Consider the following 21,495-nt stretch of genomic DNA (forward strand, 5'->3'; position numbering starts at 1 on the left):
TGCACCACAAGTTAAATGCTTTTGTTCTAATAAATTCCTTAATATTGTTGCAACATTTTCATAAATATGTTGTACAACCAAATGTTCAATAATTTGAACTTATGAATTTATATGAACAAATACAAGATTAATACTTGTGGAATATTTTGGACTTATTGTTTGACATACAATCAAATTTAGGATGTATGAAGCCAATTAAATCCATAAACTTTAGTGGAACATCTTAATGATCTTTTTCTAAATGATCACTCCCACTGATTAAAATATTCTTCAGCGAAATTAATAAAATGAATTTAATAATATACATACTCATAATTGATTTATTGACCAACTAACAAATGAAGACATAATTCCCCACCATTAGTTGGACATACTAAATAATCAATTTTTGGTTCCAATTAAAGTCCAACTAAATAATGAAGATATAATTCCCCACCATAGTTGGACATACTAAAAAAAAAAAACAAAATACACATTCCAAAACCAAGTTAAAATTTGGCTCAAAAGATACATTTTATTATTAATGGAATCCAAAAGATGTATGTCAAATCACGTAACTTACTACAGTTAGTCCGAATAACCGAGCAAGATTCGTGGATTAATTAGAAGTGACTAAATTTTGGGAAGTGACTGAAAAAACATGTTTTGCCAATGCAAACCATGAAACTTAGAATTATAATTGAGCTAAATTTATAATTTCTAAGAATTGTGATAAAATTATTATCTAATGGGTTGAGAGATTTATTGACATAAAACTTGCCTATGGGCTAAAGTTTTAATTCTATTAAATCCAATTAAGAAACCCTTATGATAATATTTTTCACAATGACTAAAGATCCAGAAGAATCTAGTGACAAAACTTGCCTGTGGGCTAAAGTTTTACTCAATTAGATCCAACTGAAAAATTTATTTATGATGAAACAATTATCAAATGAGTTGAAGAATCAAGTGACATAAAACTTGCCTGTAGGCTAAAGTTTTACTCAATAAGATTCATTGCTATCATTATGATAAAAAACTTAAGAGATCATGTTCCTTTTCTTAATCCCTGTGGGCAAATTAAGAAATATGATATAAAGTTTACATCATACAACTAAACTTCATGATAGAATTGAAAATTATTTACAAATAACCATAAAGTAAATAAATTGATTTATTTCTATCATCACTGATAAAACTACTAAACTACATTCCGATACATAATTGCCTGTGGGCTAAATTATGACCGTAGTCCAGTATTTCATCCTGATTAGTCATACAAATATAACAAAATTGCCTGTGGGCTAAATTTCATCATATTACATACAATTAACCACAAACAAATTGTCCAAAACTTTATGTGATCAAAATAAACCGCTTAATATACAATTTTAACAAATTAAGGATGATGTGGCTACTCCCAAACCAAATTAAAATTATAAGATCACTAGACAATTATCAAATTATTGCCTAAACTTTATGTGATTAAAACTTAACAATCTTAGGTAGCTGAATATGCTGTAGCATTTCCTTAATTAACCAAGATTGAAAACTTAAGAGACTTCAGTAAATTAAAGATGTTTTGGCTATTCTTTAATGAACCGAAATAAAATCACATTGGCAAGGAATACTTAAAATTTTGACAAACAGATTATACCAAATTGTGATGGGAAAATCTAAATATACTCCAAGGAAAAGCGATTAGAGACTAAGTCTCACTGAAAACCAATTCCTTAAATAGAGTATCAATTTAAGGAGACTAGTGGCTCAAGATGTCCTTAAGTCATGGCCATTAAAACTAGTATGTCTCCCCGATTCATATATACTTAATGTATAACTGTTCGGGGGTATGAACTTAAAACTGTAGGGTATACACCAGTAAACTGTATGATTCACCTATGATTAAAGCTTAAATGGTGAACTTAAATTAGTGGACTAAATGTGCTTAAATTCAGGCACTACCGCAACTAAAGTTTATGCATAAGTCCAACTTAAATAGGAACTAATATAATTTCATCCTAAAGTATGCATTGCTAAAGGCATAATAAAATTGCATAATTTAAAACATAATATTATGCTTAGGACAAATATGCATAAAATTAAACATTAAACTCATATACTCCAAATAAATTGCATAACTTAAAGCAATTTACAATATGAGATTTTAAAGTATAAACTTAATATTCAAACACCGATGAGTCCAAACCAAAAGAGACCCAACAGTTTGAATAATAATATACTGGATATATACTTTGAATTTTTAAACTGTAAGCCCATGGTAAAATGTTTTAATTCATGAAGATCAAATTCATGAGAAATAACTGAATTTACAAATTCAAACAATATCACACCAAAAGGATATGTTATAATTTGTAAATCAAAATCTCACAAACCCTAATTGCATAATTACACTTAATATTATGCACTTAATGTGATCGAATGCATAAAACAATCTAGAAAGTATGAACCAACTAAAGAATATGAATTTATACCAAATTTTCATACTTAACCAAACATGGGCAATCAGAACTAAATGAACTATGAAATTAATGGCAAAAGTCAATTGCCTAGAAAATATGTTTTTCTTTTTCCAAAATTACTAAATTGATTCAAAATCACTCTCCATAACTCAGGTATTATTATTATTATTATTATTATTATTATTATTATTATTATGAATGGCAAAATTGCAAATAACCAAAATAGCAATAAATAGCCATAATAATATTATCACATTATGTATGTAAGAGACTAAATATGAAAAAACGATGGTTAAAACAGCTAACAGTTATAAATGTTTTCGGATAAAATTTTGAAAACTTAATAAAATTTGAAATTCGAAAAACATTAATGTCAAGAAAATTATTTTCTGTACTGATATATTGTCAGATAAATTTATATGGAAACAGTTCAAGGTACATATCTGAATACCATAACAATATTAATGTTATCATTAATTAATTATTAATAGCAATAAGTAACATTATAATCACTATTAACATTAATAATAACGACAACTAAAGTATGGTAATGCACATCTAAATGTTTCCATTTTCTAAAGATAAAATATGTGACTAGTCCAAATTAGCGGTTAACTGTAACTGTAGCACTAATTATCAATAATAACCGTAAAAGATAATTAATGGCTAACCTTAATGATGCAAATCGCATCTCTCCATTGCGCTAACAACGACGATGATTCACAAGAGAAGAAAAACTCCAAAATTCTTCCATCTTCACTGTTGGTGTCAATAACCTCGATGCAGCGTCCAATGGTACATTTAAAAATTTATTGATAGGACTTAATTACCAACATTAATATAATAGTCATGTAAAATGAAGTGGTAATCATGCCAATGTACCAAATATAGCAGATTACCATGAAATAATAATTATTATGAAGAGGTAATAAACGGGATTAGCCCTAAACTTAATAACAGTAATTAATAATGCCGAATTTAACTTAATAAATGGCAAAACTGTAATTAAGGGATGCCAAATACTAATCTCCAATTCTACCACATAATAATTAATCATGACTATTATGATACTTAGGGAGACTGAAGTTAGGTAATAACCAAATTACCATTAACCAAACAATATACCAACTATATTGTTTTTGCCATAAAATTAAAGAGTTAATATTATTATTAAGGCCCTGAAAAAACTATTGATAAATTAAAAATTTAATCAACTTAAACAATAGTTGTAGTTCTTAATGGCCAAAATAACAATTAAATCCTTAATGTCTCTAAACAGGCCAAGACAATAATTATAGCACTTAATCACTCAAATTAGGCTAATAAACCTCAATGGCCCAAGTGAATTGTAACATGGATGAAAAATGGTCTAATACTGAAGTAGACCCAAAACTTAATATTATTATCAACTATGACTACCATTATAAAATATGGTAGTTAGTAATAATAAAAAAACACTTAATAAACATGTTACAATTAAAAAAGAACTACAATTATCATTAAAATATCAATCTAAATGGTGGGATCCATACTTTAACCCAAGATAGGTCCCAAATAGCTTGTTCAAAATAGGTTCTAAAGTCCCGAAAGACACATAAAACTAAAATGTGTTCAAATTAAAAGGAAACCAAACAAGCTGCTTTAGTAGGTCATAATACCTAAAATTGGTCAAAGGATCTAAAATTAAATGATATTTTCATAATGAATTTATGAATTAATAATATGTTAAATCCAACCTTAATGCATGCTATTATGAATATATAATTATAACAATAATTTATAAATATATGTAGCATGCTTGGATGTGCAAATTAATACATTATTAACTCATATATACTAAATAAATTGCAACACTCGAGGCAATTTAATTTGCACCTTAACATTAAATTAAAATTCAAATAGCAAATTAAAACTTAATATTTGCTCTAGAATGATAATTTAATAATTAATTAAGGAGAAATTAAATTAAACAATTGGCTAGTCAAAGCTCAAATAAGATGAAGGAAAAAAAACTGAAAGAAGCCCAATAAACTAAAAAGAGGCCCAATAAACTAAAAAGAGGCCCAAGATTTTGTTTATATATAACATTAGACCAGGTCTGCCCAAAAAACTGACCCGGCCCAAATAATATATTCCATCATCTTCATCTTTATGCCTAGCCAGAAGCCTTACTTCATCGGTGCCGCAGATCCCTCGTCGTTGACTGGAGCCAGAGTAGCAGCGCCGGCGTCGCCTGAAGAAGAAGAGGTACAGCGACGTTGCCTGGCAACCCCAACTTCGTCGCCGCCGTCGTCTCCAAGTCGCGAAACCACCTCCACCAACGCTGGCCACCATCGACCAGACTTAAGAAGCAGAGAGCAGGAGTCTTTATCGCCTGAACCGCAACTGCTTACAGAGGTCATCGGAATGGCGACGGAGGACACACCATCGACCATCTTCATGTCGCCGTGATCGTGGCCACCTCATAGCCAGCGCAGTCCTCCACCAGACAACAAAAATTCTGGTAATACTCAATGAAGGCAGTGGGTTAGATTCTTTTGTAAATTCTAGCCATCCAAATGAATCACAAACAATTCACCCAAAATATACATACTAAAATATCCATAGCAGTTTAGACAAGTATAACAAAAACTAAATATATACTCCGAATACTCTATACTTTGAATGAATGAAGAATTGTAATTCAAGGCTATGTAGAGATTAACATATACAAAAACTGAACGTATATGAAAATCTTAATTGTTGATTTTAGGCATAACAATCAACCAGACAGAGATTATAAAGGCTCTGATACCAAATGTTAGATATACAATAGTCTAACTATAATAAACATAGTATACGAGAAACCTGACCTCGTATGATAGCGGAAGCGTAGCCATGTTGATCTTCAGCCATAGTTGATGTTCCTGTTATGTTGCCTCTTAACGGTAGACCGTTAGCCATGTATTGCCTCAGACCTGACTCAGAACCCTAGATGGTGTATTGGTATCTACTGAGCGGTCTGAGTACCGTAACTGAATGTGCTATCTAATCCATAATCCTGTATCCCATCAATCCAGGTTTATATTAGGCACAGAGTTTGGTTGACTAACAAATACTAGTTATTAAGTCTAACCAGACCACTTAATAAGCCTAGTCAACTTGCACCACTTAATTAAGGGCCTAATATATGATATATATTATTAGGGAAAATCTTACAGCTTGTCCTAGGTTTCAAATCCTTTCTAAGTGGACAATTTCTAGAGATATTTACCAAATATACCTAGACTAGATGAGAGATTGAGTCTCAAAAAACTTTTTAGGGTGAACACCCAAAGGGTAAGCTTAATCACTGATACATGGACATCTGTTCAAAGGATAAATTACATGTGCATTACTGCACATTTCATTGATGATTAGTGGAAGCTTAACAAAAAAATCATTTTGTTTTTGTCCTTGTTTCTTCTCATAGGGGGGAATATGTTGTGGAGAATAAAAAATGTGTTTACTGTTACTATTGACAATACTTCTTCTGATAATACAACATTAGGGTTTTCCAAAAGCAACTTGTTGTCTTGGGGTAGTTCATCTATTAGGGTTGAGTATATGCACATGAGATGCATAGCCGATGTTCTGAACTTAGTGGTGCAGGATGGATTGAGATTTTTTTATTCTCCTGTTAAGAATGTTAGAGATGTAGTGAGATGGGTGAGGAACTCACCTGTAGCACTCAAGAAGTTTAGAGATCTTGCTGATTTTATTGGGGTGGAAGCCATCCGGCTTTACAACACATCAGCAATGGCAAGAATAACATTATACTCACTCCAATACTTGACAAACTTCCCTTTCATTTTTGTTGACATTTCTTGAGTTATCAAAACATGACTATTTTCATTCTCACTCAACAAACGGTCTATTTCGTAAAATTGCATAAAATACCAATTTGAAGTAGGATAAGAAGATCCAGAAAATAATTTAGTGATGATATAAAAGGGAGTCAAGAAATCACGAATCAATTCCCCTATCTTCCAATCCTCACTCAATGGACAAGTGATAAAAGATTTTGTCATATAATATTAGACTCCCAAAAGAACTTCAAAACACTTTCTAACATGACATAAACTGAACTCCATCTAGTGGGGACATCTAACCTCGAACTCACACTACTATTAATGACTCTAACTAGCTCCACACACTTAACAAATAATATTTTTCTTGATTCTGAATTTTTCACATATTTGATATTTTTCCTAATCTTGAGTAAACTAGAACTTGCAGCTTTCAACCCTTCTTGAACAATTAAATTCACTATATTAGCACACCACTGAATATGAAAGAACTGCCTATCATTTGCAGCATTTTCCAAAGTCAAAGAAAAGAATTTCTTGTCAATTCCTCATTCTTTCAAACAATCAAAAACTGCCCCGACCAACTCTATACTGGTGTTTGGAGGATCAAATTTGCAAAAAGAAAGGATCTTGCTATTTAACTTTCAATTCTTATCAACAAAGTGAGCAATAATACAAATATAGCATTCAATTGTATAAGCAGACCAACAATCACAAGTTAAACAAATTCTACTAGGGCCAAGATCTTGTGGTCTAGTGGCACCAAGTTAAACTCCCATATGGGAGGTTGTGGGTTCGAGCCTCAATGGAGACAATATTGACTCTTTGTGCTTCAGTAGATTAAAAAAGTAGTTATAAACATCTACTACATTGTAATATTGACTCTTTGTGCTTCACATTCGGATTACACAAAGAAATGAACTCTATAATTTTTCTATATTTCACAAAAGATTATGGGAGGTCATGTTCAACAATAGTCATTGCTATAACCTCCATATACGTTTATAATAATCAAGTTGCCTAGATCTCAACTTCCTTGTGAATCTAACATCACTATCCCAATATTATGATATTTAGGAAGAGCAATACATTTAGGGATATGTTGTGCCAAAGTAGATGTTCCATACTTAGTACCGCCAACAACATACTCCTTTCCACAACCACTGCACCTAGCATTTTTTGTTTTTTACCATCAATTCAACTATTCCAAGTTTAGTAAATGAATTTCAAACATCAGAAGTAGTAGTTTTAGCTCTTTTAGGCTTATGTTCTCCAAAATTAGGTTCTCCAAGATTATGTTGTTCTGTAGGAAGTGTAGTTGTTCAAAATTAGGCACTTCGGGGTCTAAATCTATTTCGGTATCATTACCAGTAGCACTACTAATATAGTTAACACTAAGAGATGCCATTATGTTGCACAAAGGTTCAAAATTTAATTAAAACATGATGTTCACAGAGACACAGACTCATAGACAGTCAAAAGTAAGGGCAACTGGGCAAGGCAGTAGGCAATACACAACTAAACATGTAAGACAGTAATCACATTATCATTTATCACTAACATTTGTATGGTGGATAAGCCTATCCCAGACCTTATAAAGCAATTACAAGAGGAAATTAAGCACTTGTCAAACCTCACTAGTACAAAACTGCACATCCGCCACTATTGTAAATGACTTTTCGCATCTGTTGTACAATAGTGGCGGATGACAAAGTTGCTGAAAGCCTTGGACTTACTGCTGTTGTGGAACAGTGGCGGAAAGGTTCGTCATCCGCGACCGTTCTTGAACAGTTGTGTGGACCACGGTCCAAAATATCGTCGTGAATATTATGAGTAAAAATAATGTACATTATGTGTTATAATAATGTACATTATGTGTTAGAATAATGTACATTATGTTTTAGAATAATGTATATTACGTGTTAGAATAATGCACATTATGTGTTAAAATAATGTACATTACGTGTTAGAATAATGAAACATTTGTGGTAATATAGGGCTCGTTTACTAACAGGATTATATTCTCCAGTTTTCTAGAAAATTGGAGAATTGGAGAATAGAAAACAGAAAACATGTTTACTATCATAGTTTTCCATTTTGAAATCTGAAAATAATTTTTCAGTACACACTCTTAAAAACTGTTTTCTAAATGGAAAACAGAATCACCTATCATCTATTTGGTTATATGTTACTATAACCACATTACTATGATTACATTCATTATCATATTCTTTTACTTATCACCCTCTTCTATTTTTTCTACTTACTTTACTTATTTTAACATAACTTATTTGCTTACACTTTAAAATTAGACATTATTAAACTCTATACAATGTTTTAGATTTTGATTGAACTCAATAGATTATTAGTTCGGATATTTTTAGTTATGTTACTCCGTATATCATAATACAAATTCGGTCCGGATATCACATATTGAAATCTCACATATATTAGAATTCAAAGTAAAAATTATATCTACTATACTAATAAGAGCCCAAGAGAGGTAGGCCTATAATGGGTAGAAAAAATGGCGGTCACAGATTTTAATCAAATGTATGGCTCAGATTGATTAAAAGATTGATCAGATTTAAATTTTACACTAAAATTTCCTAAAATACCCACACACCGTTACTAATTCCGTTAAAATTTTAAGAATCGCCGTTAGTTCACCGTTAACTTACTCATTGATTTCAATAAAAAAAGGTCTTAGGTACGAACCTCACCCCAATCAAAGTTGGCATAATTAGTACTCTATTTTACTCTTATTAAATTATATAAATAATAATTTAGTAGTTACAACGAAAAATAATACATATGCATTTCTTTAATTTAGAATTATGTGTCCACAATGTCTTTATTCAAAAAAAAAAATTATTCATTATCAATAAATTAAATAATAGAAATAATTTTATTAGTTATATTGTCTTTATTTTTCTTCAATATAAAAATTCTTTATATTCAAATTTATTAATTGATTATATTCGCTACATTATCCTTACAATGTCTTTATTCAGTGAAAAAAAATTATTAATTATCAATAAATTAATTAAAAGAAATATTTTCATTAGTTATATTGTCTTTATTTTTCTCAAATGTAAAAAATTTTACATTCAAATTCATCAATTGATTATATTTACTACATTATCTATTATCTTTTTTGTGCACTACTTTTCTAATTAAATATCAAAGTTATAATACAAAATAATGTTGTATATTTATTTACCAAGTATTTTATTAATACCATGAAAAAATTAAAAAAATATATAATTAATAAAGCCAACCATATTAACTATTTGAGAGATTTTGTGACAAAGAGAGTATTTAAATCACACAACAAATTGAAGTGAGAACTACCTCGCAATGTCCTTGTTTGACAATCAGCAGTTAGAGGTTAGCGTTAGCGGATTATTCTAGCAGATTTGACCAGCGAATTTATTTAATTATTAACATTGGGTAGAAAAAATGACCGCCAAATTATTAAATCAAATGAATGGTTCATATTAAATCAAATGAATCGTTTGGTTCGCTGGAAAATATTTGAAGGGAAGTGAAATTGAAATTCCATGGAAAATAAATTCCAAGAAAATAGATTCCATTGTTTGGTTGGTGGAAAAGAAATTACTGGGAATATGAGTTCCATTGTTTGGTTGAGTTTGGAATGGTAAAGAATAATGATTACAATGACAAATATAACCCTACACAACAATAATAATATAATAATAATGAGAGTAATTAATAAAGAATGATGAGGGTAAAATAGTCATATTAGTTTTCCATGGAAAACTTTTTCCATGGAAAACAAAATACCTAGTATGAGCTAGGAATTTGTTTTCCTCATTCTCAAGGAAAACATTTTCCAATGGAAAATGTTTTCCATCCAACCAAACAATATAAAACATCATTTTCCTTCACCTTTATAATTTATCCTTAATTATATGATTATCCATTTAACTTTTCTGTTAATTCACCGTTAGTCTAATTCTAATATTAAAGTCTAATATAGAATTATAACTACACCATTAATAGAACTTAACCACAAATCCTAATGTCAGAATCTCCTCAAACAATATTAGTATATATTTAATATTTTATGCCTTAATTTTTATTTGTTTTCTCTTATGTCCCGTATTTGGTTTCAACCATACCTATACAATTATTTTATTGACAATTATAATCAATCTTGACTATATTATCTTGCATTTGTAAACTTAGAATTACCTATTTAACCCGCACGGGCTTAGCTCAATGGTTTAGTGGGTAGTATTTGGGAGAAGAGACCAAGGTTTGAACCTCGGCAGCGGCAATGCGGAAATTATGTCCAAAGTGGGCAGATTCCTTGTGCGTATCAGCATTTAGCCCTGTCTGCTGAACCATTGAATCACCGTGATTTAGCCCTGTCTGCTGAACCATTGAATCACCGTGATTTACAACTTCCCACAATGCTCTGTCGGGTCGGAGTGTGAGGGGGGGCCTTGGGGTTGGGGACTCAACCTTTGGGAGAAGAATTACCTATTTAAATACGCAAATCCAACCTTCAATTATCTATGCATGAACAATTTCAATATAATCCTGCCTTAATATACTTTAAAGTACTTATTTTAAAAAATAAAAAAAAACATTGGGCATTATCCCAATCGCGCAATGCGCGTACAAAACTAGTATTCATATACATGTCATTCAAATGGATATATCCAAAAAAAAATATTTTAGTTATTAACTCAAAAAATATTAATATTATCCAATGTTGAAAAAGACGCTTTCTGCCCCTAGGCGCCCGATTTATTTATTATTATTTTTAATTTAAGGCATAACTTTTAAATCGCTTATCCGTTTTGGACAAATTTTATTTTTATTTTTGAAAAAAGTGAAGTATTGATGATGCTCTTGGCTTTTATGCTTTGGTTTTTATATAGTTTATTTTTGAAAATTTTTTAATTATTATTATTTTTCCGATACATTCGAAGCAAAATTTCTTGAGATTTCAGCAGAGTACACAAGGGCATAAGGTTGTCACTCCGACGGAAGTTTCACGATAAGCTCTCAAATCTCTTTCTGTCCTTCAGCCTCAGCTCCGATTGCTAGCTCCCATGGCGACTGGCTTAGCCTTTTCAACTCTCTCAGGTAACTCTATGTAGTTCCAATTGCACTATATCTCTATGCGTGTGTATTTCTTCTTTATGGCTGTTTGTTGATTGAGCTTTCAGTTCTATAATGATTTGTAGCGTGGAATAGTTCTCATTACGATTATGGGGGCGGGAAGGGAGAATTCGTCGCAGGTTGCATTTGGACTCATATCTTATTATTTGCTTCACCATAGTTCATTTCTCACCATTGTTGAGGCTCATTTGCAATGTAATAGGCCGAAACGTGGGCCGGTGCAAATTCCATGTCGATAACTATGGGTGTTCATTCATGTCTTTAGGGCGAATTTGACCTAAATTGTGTTTGTAGTATGCTGTTAGAGATTTCATTGCTCTTGTTTGTTTTACCAGACCTGTGCTTGTATGACTAATTGAACCCATCCGACTTTAAAATTTATTATAACAAGGAAAAGATGAAAATAAAAATGGATTCTCATCGGAATTGTTTTGATGATATGCTGACTGTGAATCTGGAGTTTTTTGTTTGTGACTTATAGACAAAGCAGGCCTGGTTATACTTTTACTGAAATCATTTACTGCTTAGACATTTAGATTTTATATTTCACCTTCCTATGAACTGAGAGATGCACACCCTCTGTCCCTCTGGCATAATAAATTGCTCTAATTTACTTCATATTTTTGAACAAGCATCTTTTTAATTTTAGAGTAGCCAATGCAAACAGCCACTTTAATCTGAGGTTTTGACTCATAAGCTGTTGACTAGATGAGTCTCTATGAACTAGATTTCATCGACTAGCATCTTAGCTTTATACACAAACTCTGTAGTTATAGTGTTATACAAGCTTTCTGCCTTTCATATCAAGAATTTTTATATTATAGAGTGAGTAATAATGTTTCTCTTCTTATAGGTCCAACTCATCTCAAGAAATATGAAGCTTGGTCTGCTAAGTCCTCTTCATTTGTCAGGACACCAGTATTGATAAATCAGAGGAAATTGGTTCATCAGAGAACGAATAACAACTTCTCTATTCGTGCACGCTACAAGTATGTTATTCATAATCCATGTAGCTCATATAGATTGAAGAATATTGAATGATGCATGGAGTGGAATGAAATCATCAACTTGTTTAGCTTCAGTCTTAATGTTTTAAATAGGAAAACTCTTTTCCTGACGTAGGTCACTCTGTTATTCGATTCCAGAATTGTTGAAGAAAATTTTTGTTGGTGATTGAGTTCAAATTTTATACATTTATTACATACCTGCAATCTAGGTAAAAAAGAGTTATATAATTATGTTGCAGATTGCTACTGAGGGATTCAGTCTTATTTATGCTTTATATTTATATTCTTGCTATCTTGCCTGATCTTGATGTTTGGCACTTTGTCTTAGAGAATTTTGTAGATGCCTCATTCTAGGCATGAATAATGAATAGGCTACCTTGTGTCCTCGCCCCATTAGAAAGTTTTATGTTTTGTGCAACATGTAGCATGAATTGCAATTCCAAGAGAAGACAATTTGTGAGTGTGAGAAAGAAAGTAATCTCATACTTGCTTGTGTTTCCTTGTAAAAATCATTGAATGGATCTTGATTGTCTTTTTCATTCTTTCCATAAGAACTATGGATATTGCTTTCTTTAGCGCGTGGCATTACTTGTGTTGTTCCAGCTCCTGTTAAGGGTTTCATATTTTGACACTTGTGACTACTTCACCATGGTTTATATGGATTGCATGGAAAGGAACTATGGTTTTAGAAGGCAGATGAACAAGAGAAAGGTGAGGGGTGGGTTCAGTTTTGATTTACAGATTTGTTTAGTTAGTTAGCACCTTCCATATCACTTACAGTTTGGGGAAGAAAGGTGCAAACTACCCTACCTTTGCTTTCATGACACCTCCTTGGTGCATTAGTTAAACAGATTGATATAGTTCTCCCACCTTCTAGAAAGAAAGGATAAAAAGGATTTGAAGTAAGAACTTACAAAAGATAGTGCTATTGCCCCTAACCTTATGTGACGATGTGTTTAAAGTAGCTTCACAAATAGTGTCACTGGCTGACTGGCATTTTCTCTTCTTGTGAGAAACTTAAATTGTACGCATTTTCACATTCTCCAACTCTTCATTCTCACTAGACTGTCATTATACAAGAGATGGTATCAACTTGTGTGAATGGGTTTCTCAAGCATTCAATTGGTTGCTTATCGGTGTAGTGTACGGTCTAAAATAAACTGCTCCTTTGTGAAACCCAAATTTATTCAAAAAAATTACCCATAGTTGTATGTCTACTACTCTACTTCTATTTCTCAACACTTAATATTTAAAGTTATAGAAATTAACGCCTCCTATCACTTCTGCACTCTGGTATTGGGCTGCCTATGTCTCAAGTTCATTTAATGTTGTAGTTTGGTCTGTTTGGAGCCTGCCTACAGTAAACTTCAGTTAATAACTTTTCCCTTTCTAAGAGTGGAGCTGTCTTTCTGTGTCCATAGCAAATGCATCCATCCTACTTGGAATTGGGAAGAGATTCTCTCAAGATCATGTTGGCCTGTACCTCAATCTCATGGGCTATAGAAATCCCCAATAGTTTGACACCCTTATAGCCTCTTAATGTTGAACATAATTTCTTTTAACTGTGATATTTTAATATTTTGTTCAATATTACAAATAAGAACTGTTTTAGTTGATTATGATGTAGTTTCTTAATTTCCTGACTAATACAAAAACACATGCAACAAAATGACAGCTCATATTTTTTAATTAGCAGATACTCCGAAAATTACCTATGTAGTGCTACAGTTTATTCATTTCTATTTAACTGTCATTTTATTTATTTTACTTGTAATTGTTTCTCTTTTTATTTATTTATTTTATTTTATTTTTTATTTAGTGATCAGAGAGGTGGAGGTGAAGGTGATTTTATTGCTGGATTTCTGTTGGGAGGTGCAATTTTTGGAGCACTTGGCTATGTTTTTGCCCCACAGGTGATTATATATTTCTCCTTGGTTCCCCCTTAGTGTCTGACCTAAAAATAATGTCTTTTTAATTCCTGTATATCCTTGAAAGATGGGCTATTTCATTTCTAGGTTAAATAGGTCATAGATACGCTTATCATGACTATCCAGTGATATCTTGTGTCCCCATTGTGATTATGCTTTGTAATAAGAAATCTATTCATTATTTCTTTGAATAGATTTAGGCAAGTGTTTAATGGAGTCATGGCTTTTGAGTTTTGCCAAGGTGTCCTCATATTTATACAAAGTTCGCAAAGTTCTGTTTTACAAGGGACTACTCCCTTCCGTCAAAGGAAGACTAAAATATGTAGAAGTAGAAAAGTAAACGTACTTTCCTCCTTTAAAGGCAGACTGCTATGGAATTAAGACTGCATATAACTTGAGAAGGTAAGAAGAGTGATATAGAATGTAAGCTATAAACTAATGAAACTGGAAGCACTTCAATAATCCATAGTCAATTAGGGGGTGTGAAAAATAGATTTGTTTGTTTTGCTGCCTTTTAAGTCATTTTGGCAAATATTTAATATTGTAGTTATGTTCTTCCTCTTATTGTTCTTTGTCTAGATAAGAAGAACAATCCTAAATGAGAATGAATATGGTTTCCGGAGGGCAAGGCGACCAATATACTATGACGATGGTTTAGAGGTAGTTACAGGCATATGATACTTTTGAACTTTCATAATTGGTGTTTTCCACCTTCCATGCTTCTAATTTTATATATTCTCGCACTTGTTCATGAAATGCAGAGAACTAGGGAAACCTTGAATGAAAAGATACACCAACTCAATTCTGCTATTGACAATGTGTCTTCCCGGCTGATGAGAGGTGGCAAAACCATGCCCCCGGTGCCCCTTGAGACTGATCCAGAAGAAGCCACTATGTAAGAGCAGCCAGCCAGCTTGCTCGTCTCTGGGAATGGTGATTTGTTGATCCAGTCAGTCGGGCAAACGCTGTGGAATAATATAAATTTTTAATTAAGTGGAACAGCATATTAATATTTGATTGATACATGAACTTGAGTAAAACATGATGTCTTGAATTATTTTAATGTAGTAATAGGGCATTGGATTGTTGAAGTGTGATTAAGCCCCATACACAAACACCAATTGTTATACCATTGAGCGTGGTTCATATTGCATTGTGAACTTTTGTCCAAAAATAATGTGCTTACAGTTAATACATTTTGTACTTATAGTTAATATAATTTTTGTACTTGTAAATAAATTGAAGGCAAATAACATGAATGTGCAATTATACAAAATACAAAATTTGTATAACATGATAATTATACAAATTGTTAATTAAAGATACAAAATATGTTATACATAAGATAGTTAATATATTGTGTTTTGCAATTAACAATTTATGTCTTTAATAATCATTAATGTGCCTTCAATTTGTTTACAGATTAAAAAAACAGTTAATTATAGGTACATGATGTGTCAACTACAAGTACAGAATTTGAATGTTATTTTTGGATCAAAATTCATAATGCAAAGTAGACTCAAATACCGACTTTAAGTCTATACACTCAAATACTGAGTTAAGTCTATGCGGGAGTGCATCGCAGCATGCTAGTTCATGGGATGGTTGGAGACTTGGAGTGGGGGTTTTCACTTTTCACTTTTCAAAGCGGAGCAATAGAATCTATATTTTAGCCGTTTAAAAAGCAAAGCCTCTACCATACAACAAACAGCAAACAGTGCCTGAAATATGTAGCCTAAGTTACAACATCAACCTGATTGTTATTCAATGTCATCAATCCAGTCACCATAAATTTTACTAATTTTATCGGGTCCTTTCCATTTCTGAATGGGTCTTTCTCCGGTCCTCATGCTGCAGGACGACCTTTGTATTGGAACACCCGAACCCAAATGATAAACATCTCCGTGGGGGGCCGATATGGTTGACACTGCTGCCGTGTTTTCTGTTGCCCCTCCCTGATTTATATTTGAAGGAGTTGGTGCAGAATCTTTGCCTTCGCCCTCTGCAAGACCTCCCCCGAACTTGTGCAGTTCTGTCACAAGTTGCCAACACACATAACAGTTAATGCAAACAATAATGTAAACTTCCAACATTAAGGTCTTGTCAAGCTCGAAAAATGAAATGGAATCTACAGTATCCTTGAGACTTTTTACAGAACCCTGAAAAAGAGGATCATAAAAAACCAGCTTGGTTGGCGTGAGTGGCAGTTCACTCTCGTCCCTTAAGAGAGGTCGGGAGTTCAAACCCCCTCTCGTATGAAAAACCAATCTGGCCAGCACTTTGCCCCTTAGGCCTTAATTGGGCCGACCCGGTGCGAACGGGGATTAGTCTGAGTATGGTACGGGCTTAAAGGTGTCTCCTACCGTTAGAGCCTGCTCAGGACACCTCGTGGTCTGACCCAAAAAAAAGAGGATCATAAAAACCACTTCTGTAACTTACAGATACTGCCTAGCCTAGTTTAGCAGCCATTACCACACAAAAATTGACCTTATCTGAAACGGAAGTTGAACTAGAGATAGAGAAACAATAGCTGATACAAATCTTAGAAGCATTCTTATACCTGAAAATTAGTGTAAAAGAAAAAATGGATTCATGAAATTTGTTGCTACAGGTTTTTGAAATCATGGAACCATTACTCCAAATTCACTACCATCCGTTATGAACAACGCTGGCTCTAGTTTCCTAAAATACTGTTTTCCCCCCATATATATATATAGGGGTGCGATCTCGTGCGAATGGCCACCCAGGTGCGAAATACGAACCAATCAGCGCGCGCCACATGTCAACATTCATTGATTGGGTGCACCTACTTTCACCTACAAGTGCACCTACTTTCACCTACAAGTGCATGTAATTTTGCCTCGTTAACATTCATTGATCAGGTGCACCTACTTTCACCTACTTTCACCTACAAGTGCATCGACTTTCACCTAGGTGTACCTAGTTATAATTATATGTGCACCTACATCTGGACACGTGGCGCGCGCTGATTGGTTCGCATTTCGCTCATGGGCACGCCATTCGCACCAGAACGCGACTCTCTCTCTCTCTCTCTCTCTCTCTCTCTCTCTATATATATATATATATATATATATATATATGAACCTAGGACTAATGCCATGAAAGGTGAGCAGTTTACGATTAAGCTAAAATACTAGTACTTGCCATCTTTTCATATTTCAGGTCACAGAAGTGTGTTGATGAGGTTTCAAACTTGCCTCATCACTCCCCTTTCTACTTGTAACTATAGATTTCAGTGTACCATCTCAAAGATAAGCCTTATTCTATGCTTTAACTATCAAGAAAATATAAAAGGTAAAAGGAAAAAAGGAACCCTGTTGGCCTGTTCCATGCTAACCTGCTCAGACTTTTGAATCGTGGTTACAAAATAACAATGTAATAAGATATAATACAATTAGATAGCAGGACTAATTTGTTTGTAAAATATCATGCAATCCATTATGTACATACAGGTAAAAGAGACAATCTCAAACATGACTTATTAGCATAATCATCAGCCAAACTGATATGAGTAGAAACATTAGGTGAAATGAAATTCCACTTTTGGTTTGTTGACTATAGTGGTATTTTTATTTATTGGCCATTGAATTTGATTTGTTCCAATTTTAGTCCTCAACTTTAAAAAATATTTCACTTTTAATCCTAAATACCAAAAGAGACCTTACTTTGTGGAAACTTCACCAACATATATTTAAGGGCATTTTGGACTAAAAGTGGGATGGTTGTTAAAGTTGAGGACTAATGTGGAATAAACACAAATAATAATAAACTTAACTAAATAAATGCCCACCTAAGTATGGTGTATTCTACACATTAACTGTCCTATATATTCTAGCAAAAGACTAAACTACTTGGGGTAACTTCATGGGCATTTTAGAATAATTTACACATGTTGATTGTTACCTTTAGAATACAAAGAGACAGTTTCCAATTAAATGAAAGAGATAAATTAATGAAACATTTGATATGAAAACGAAAGGAAAGCTCTGAATAGCTGCTAATCATCATAGTTTAGCATTCTCGCGATAACAATTGAAATGATGAATTATGCCAAAAATAAGAAAGATTTAGCCTTACCTTCTGCTCCATGAGCAAAATGGCACTTGCTGCCAAATGGGCAATAGCCTGTTGTTTCCCACTTATTACAAATTCTAGTCTTCCAGTTGGAAGGCTTTTGGTTTGCCACGGTTGCGCTGTTACCAAATCCGGGACCAGCACTTGGAGTCACACTTATCGCAACACTTTCACGAGCTCGAGATTGTTCATCGTGAAGGAAGGCACAGCTATCTCCATACGGGCAACCTTCTTCGGTGTAGAACTTCTTGCAGTGCCTTCCTTTGTAAGACCTCTGGGTCTCACCACGTAAATCGGGAGAACTCATGGTTGGAATCTGGTGCTCCTCTCTGGGTGGTTCCACCACCACTCCTCCTCCAAGTTCACTCTCGTGAGCAGCAATAATCTCTTGCCAATTAGGAGGAGGTTTGCGGAGCTCTTCTATTCCATGAGCAAAGTTACAATTAGTAATATAAGGGCAGACACCAGCTCGAAACTTGCAACACAGTTTAGTCTTGAAAAACATCTTCCCAATTGCCTTGGATCGAGTAGGGACTATAACATGAGCGTCTCCGCCCTGTGAGTTGCGGGATCTCTTGTTTGGAGGGGTTTCAAGAGAGGAACCCGGGTTCCAGGCATTATAGTCATCCTCAGTAGCCCAAACACCCTGGTCCATCGAGCCAGGAATCCCCCAATTGTCAAACCCACCACTCATCTCGACGGCATCAGAGCCGGAGAGCACATTTCCACCCGCAACTGCTTCCCCAATGAAATCCATGAACACAAAAACCACACCAAGTTTTCAAAACCAACTTATGCAGGAGAAATATACACGCACATACATAAACTACAACACACTATCCATCTATAGAAGCAAAAATCCAACCTCTTGCTATACGCTGACCTGAACTGAACTAAACTGAACACTTCAACTCCAAAATCCAACTTTATTTCTAAATTACAGAAATTCGGCCAAGAACCAAGCTTACTAGTTACTACATCCTCACCCTTCTAACAAGAAAGTAACCCTAATTTCAAACTTCGAAACTCCGAGACCCTGAACAAAAACATAATTCAAAAATCCAAATTTTTTAAAATTTCAAGAAACCACAAACCCTGAAGAAGCGAAATGCAGAGAACATAAATAAATAAATAAAAAGTTAACAAGAAGTGGTAATAGCAATAAATACAGCGACAGTAGCGGTTGTAGACGAAATATAGTTGTAATAATCCGGAGAAATGAGAATCTAACAAATGTAATTGGAAAGAAAACCCTGAGAAGGGAAAGGATTTAGGAAATGATTATGGTAATCCAATCCTTGTTTTATTAAAAGGTGGTAATCCAATCCTAGCACGGAGATAATGAAACTACTTCAACCAACTAAATTACCGAGTACTATGTAAACTCCTATTTCTACTTCGGAATTTTATTCCCACTTTCAAATTCTTGATATAAACATTTTTCTTTGAACCCATATAATAAAAATAAAAATTAATGACTGTTATGGTTCATCGACTATGTCACAATTACCAAATCGGTCCTGAACTATCAATTTTAACCAATTAAATCATCAACTATTAATGTCGTAACCAATTTGGTCATCCATCAAACTGACTGATGACCAATTCAGTAATTACGAAAGACCAAATCAGTTACGAAATGGATGTGCGGAAACTAATCTAAAAACATAATAAGTGTGGATGAAGGTTATACCCTTCATTTATGTCTGTTTTTCCGGTTAAATTTTATGATATATTATGCTATAAATGTTGTACTATACAATATTTTGGACAAATATACCCCCTATTGTTATAACTTCCGTTATCTTTTCCACTATTGATATCATGCATGTCCATCCACCATATATTTTCTTATTTTCAATAATAATAATAATAATAATAATAATAATAATAATAATATACACATTATATATTGGGATTATATGTTACTTATTTCTTAAAATATAAATATTAAATTTATAGAAATGTTTTACATTATTATTATTATTATTATTATTATTATTATTATTATTAAATATCTAAAATCTAAATAAATTTAAAATTTTAATATAAAATATTAATATTGGGCACCTATTTTTTGTACATCGCGCATAAAAAATACTAGTATTATTATTATAATAATATATTTTTCGCGGTACCAACCTAGGATGATATCGTGAAAAGTTATATTATTACTTTAATAATATTTTCGCGACACCCCTTCCTAATTGGTTCCACGAAAAGTACACTTTTTCTTTACACTACACCTTCATTATGGAGGTGTACTGAAAAGTAATACTTATATTTTCAATTTTGTAATACTGTACTCTCCAAAAATCAAGCTAACAAAAAAATTTCATTTAACCTTTCTTCCTTCCCCAACTAACTAGCTAGAAAATTAAAGATGAATTTTAACGGTCTAGAAAAGATAATATCATCCACCCTTCAACTTCATCAAAAGTTTCATACTTTCATCCACCTTTCAACATCATCGATCAAAAGTTGCATCCTCCAACTCCAGCTCCCTACATGAGGAATAATGTAATGTTAGATTGTTAGGAATGTTAGATTATTGGGAATATTAGATTCATGTGTTTGGTTAAAACTGAGGTATATAATATAAACCTGTTTGATTTAGGGGTTATCTTTTGTGTTATACTAATTTTTTTTTTTTTTTTTACTTTAATACCCTCAACATATGTTAATGTATTTCAATAGACTAACTTCAAAAATAAAATAAATTAATTAAATAAGGCAATGGTAACAAATATAAGTACATGATTTAAAAATAATTAACTAAGAGCTTGAACTTGATAAACAAAATTACTTCATAATATAACACGACGTAATAAGAAATAAAATAAATAGATAATTACAAAAATAATTAAATATGATATGTATAATAAGCTAACATAAAACATATATTTCATAATATTATAATTAAAATAGCAAAATAGCAAATGTGCATGGGAATGTTAGATTACCTAAGATTTGTAAGGGAATCACATTCCCTTAAAAATCCTATGTGGAGGGTATATTACAT

The 21,495-nt window shown here is 32.7% G+C and overlaps 2 protein-coding genes across 3 annotated transcripts; one reads left to right on the forward strand and one right to left on the reverse strand.

Moving 5' to 3' along the window:
- The first annotated feature begins 11,223 nt into the window (after positions 1–11,223).
- LOC109179101 lies at positions 11,224–15,542 on the forward strand. Its single transcript, XM_019328667.1, has 5 exons — positions 11,224–11,407; positions 12,297–12,432; positions 14,270–14,363; positions 14,958–15,038; positions 15,140–15,542. The coding sequence occupies exons 1-5, from the start codon at positions 11,374–11,376 to the stop codon at positions 15,275–15,277; spliced, it is 483 nt and encodes a 160-aa protein (XP_019184212.1). The 5' UTR covers positions 11,224–11,373; the 3' UTR covers positions 15,278–15,542.
- Positions 15,543–16,017: 475 nt separating this feature from the next.
- On the reverse strand, positions 16,018–19,827 carry LOC109179099 (zinc finger CCCH domain-containing protein 56-like). 2 transcript variants are annotated; one of them, XM_019328664.1, is made up of 3 exons: positions 19,276–19,827; positions 18,477–19,237; positions 16,018–16,410 (listed from the first exon to the last, which is right to left on the reverse strand). In XM_019328664.1, the coding sequence occupies exons 1-3, from the start codon at positions 19,290–19,292 to the stop codon at positions 16,139–16,141; spliced, it is 1,050 nt and encodes a 349-aa protein (XP_019184209.1). In that variant the 5' UTR covers positions 19,293–19,827; the 3' UTR covers positions 16,018–16,138. The 2 variants fall into 2 exon arrangements, with proteins under 2 accessions (XP_019184209.1, XP_019184210.1); XM_019328665.1 differs by having other exon boundaries at positions 18,477–19,827.
- Positions 19,828–21,495: the final 1,668 nt, after the last annotated feature.

Source organism: Ipomoea nil, unplaced genomic scaffold (assembly GCF_001879475.1).
Source record: "Ipomoea nil cultivar Tokyo-kokei standard unplaced genomic scaffold, Asagao_1.1 scaffold0876, whole genome shotgun sequence".
Classification (NCBI taxonomy): domain Eukaryota; kingdom Viridiplantae; phylum Streptophyta; class Magnoliopsida; order Solanales; family Convolvulaceae; genus Ipomoea; species Ipomoea nil.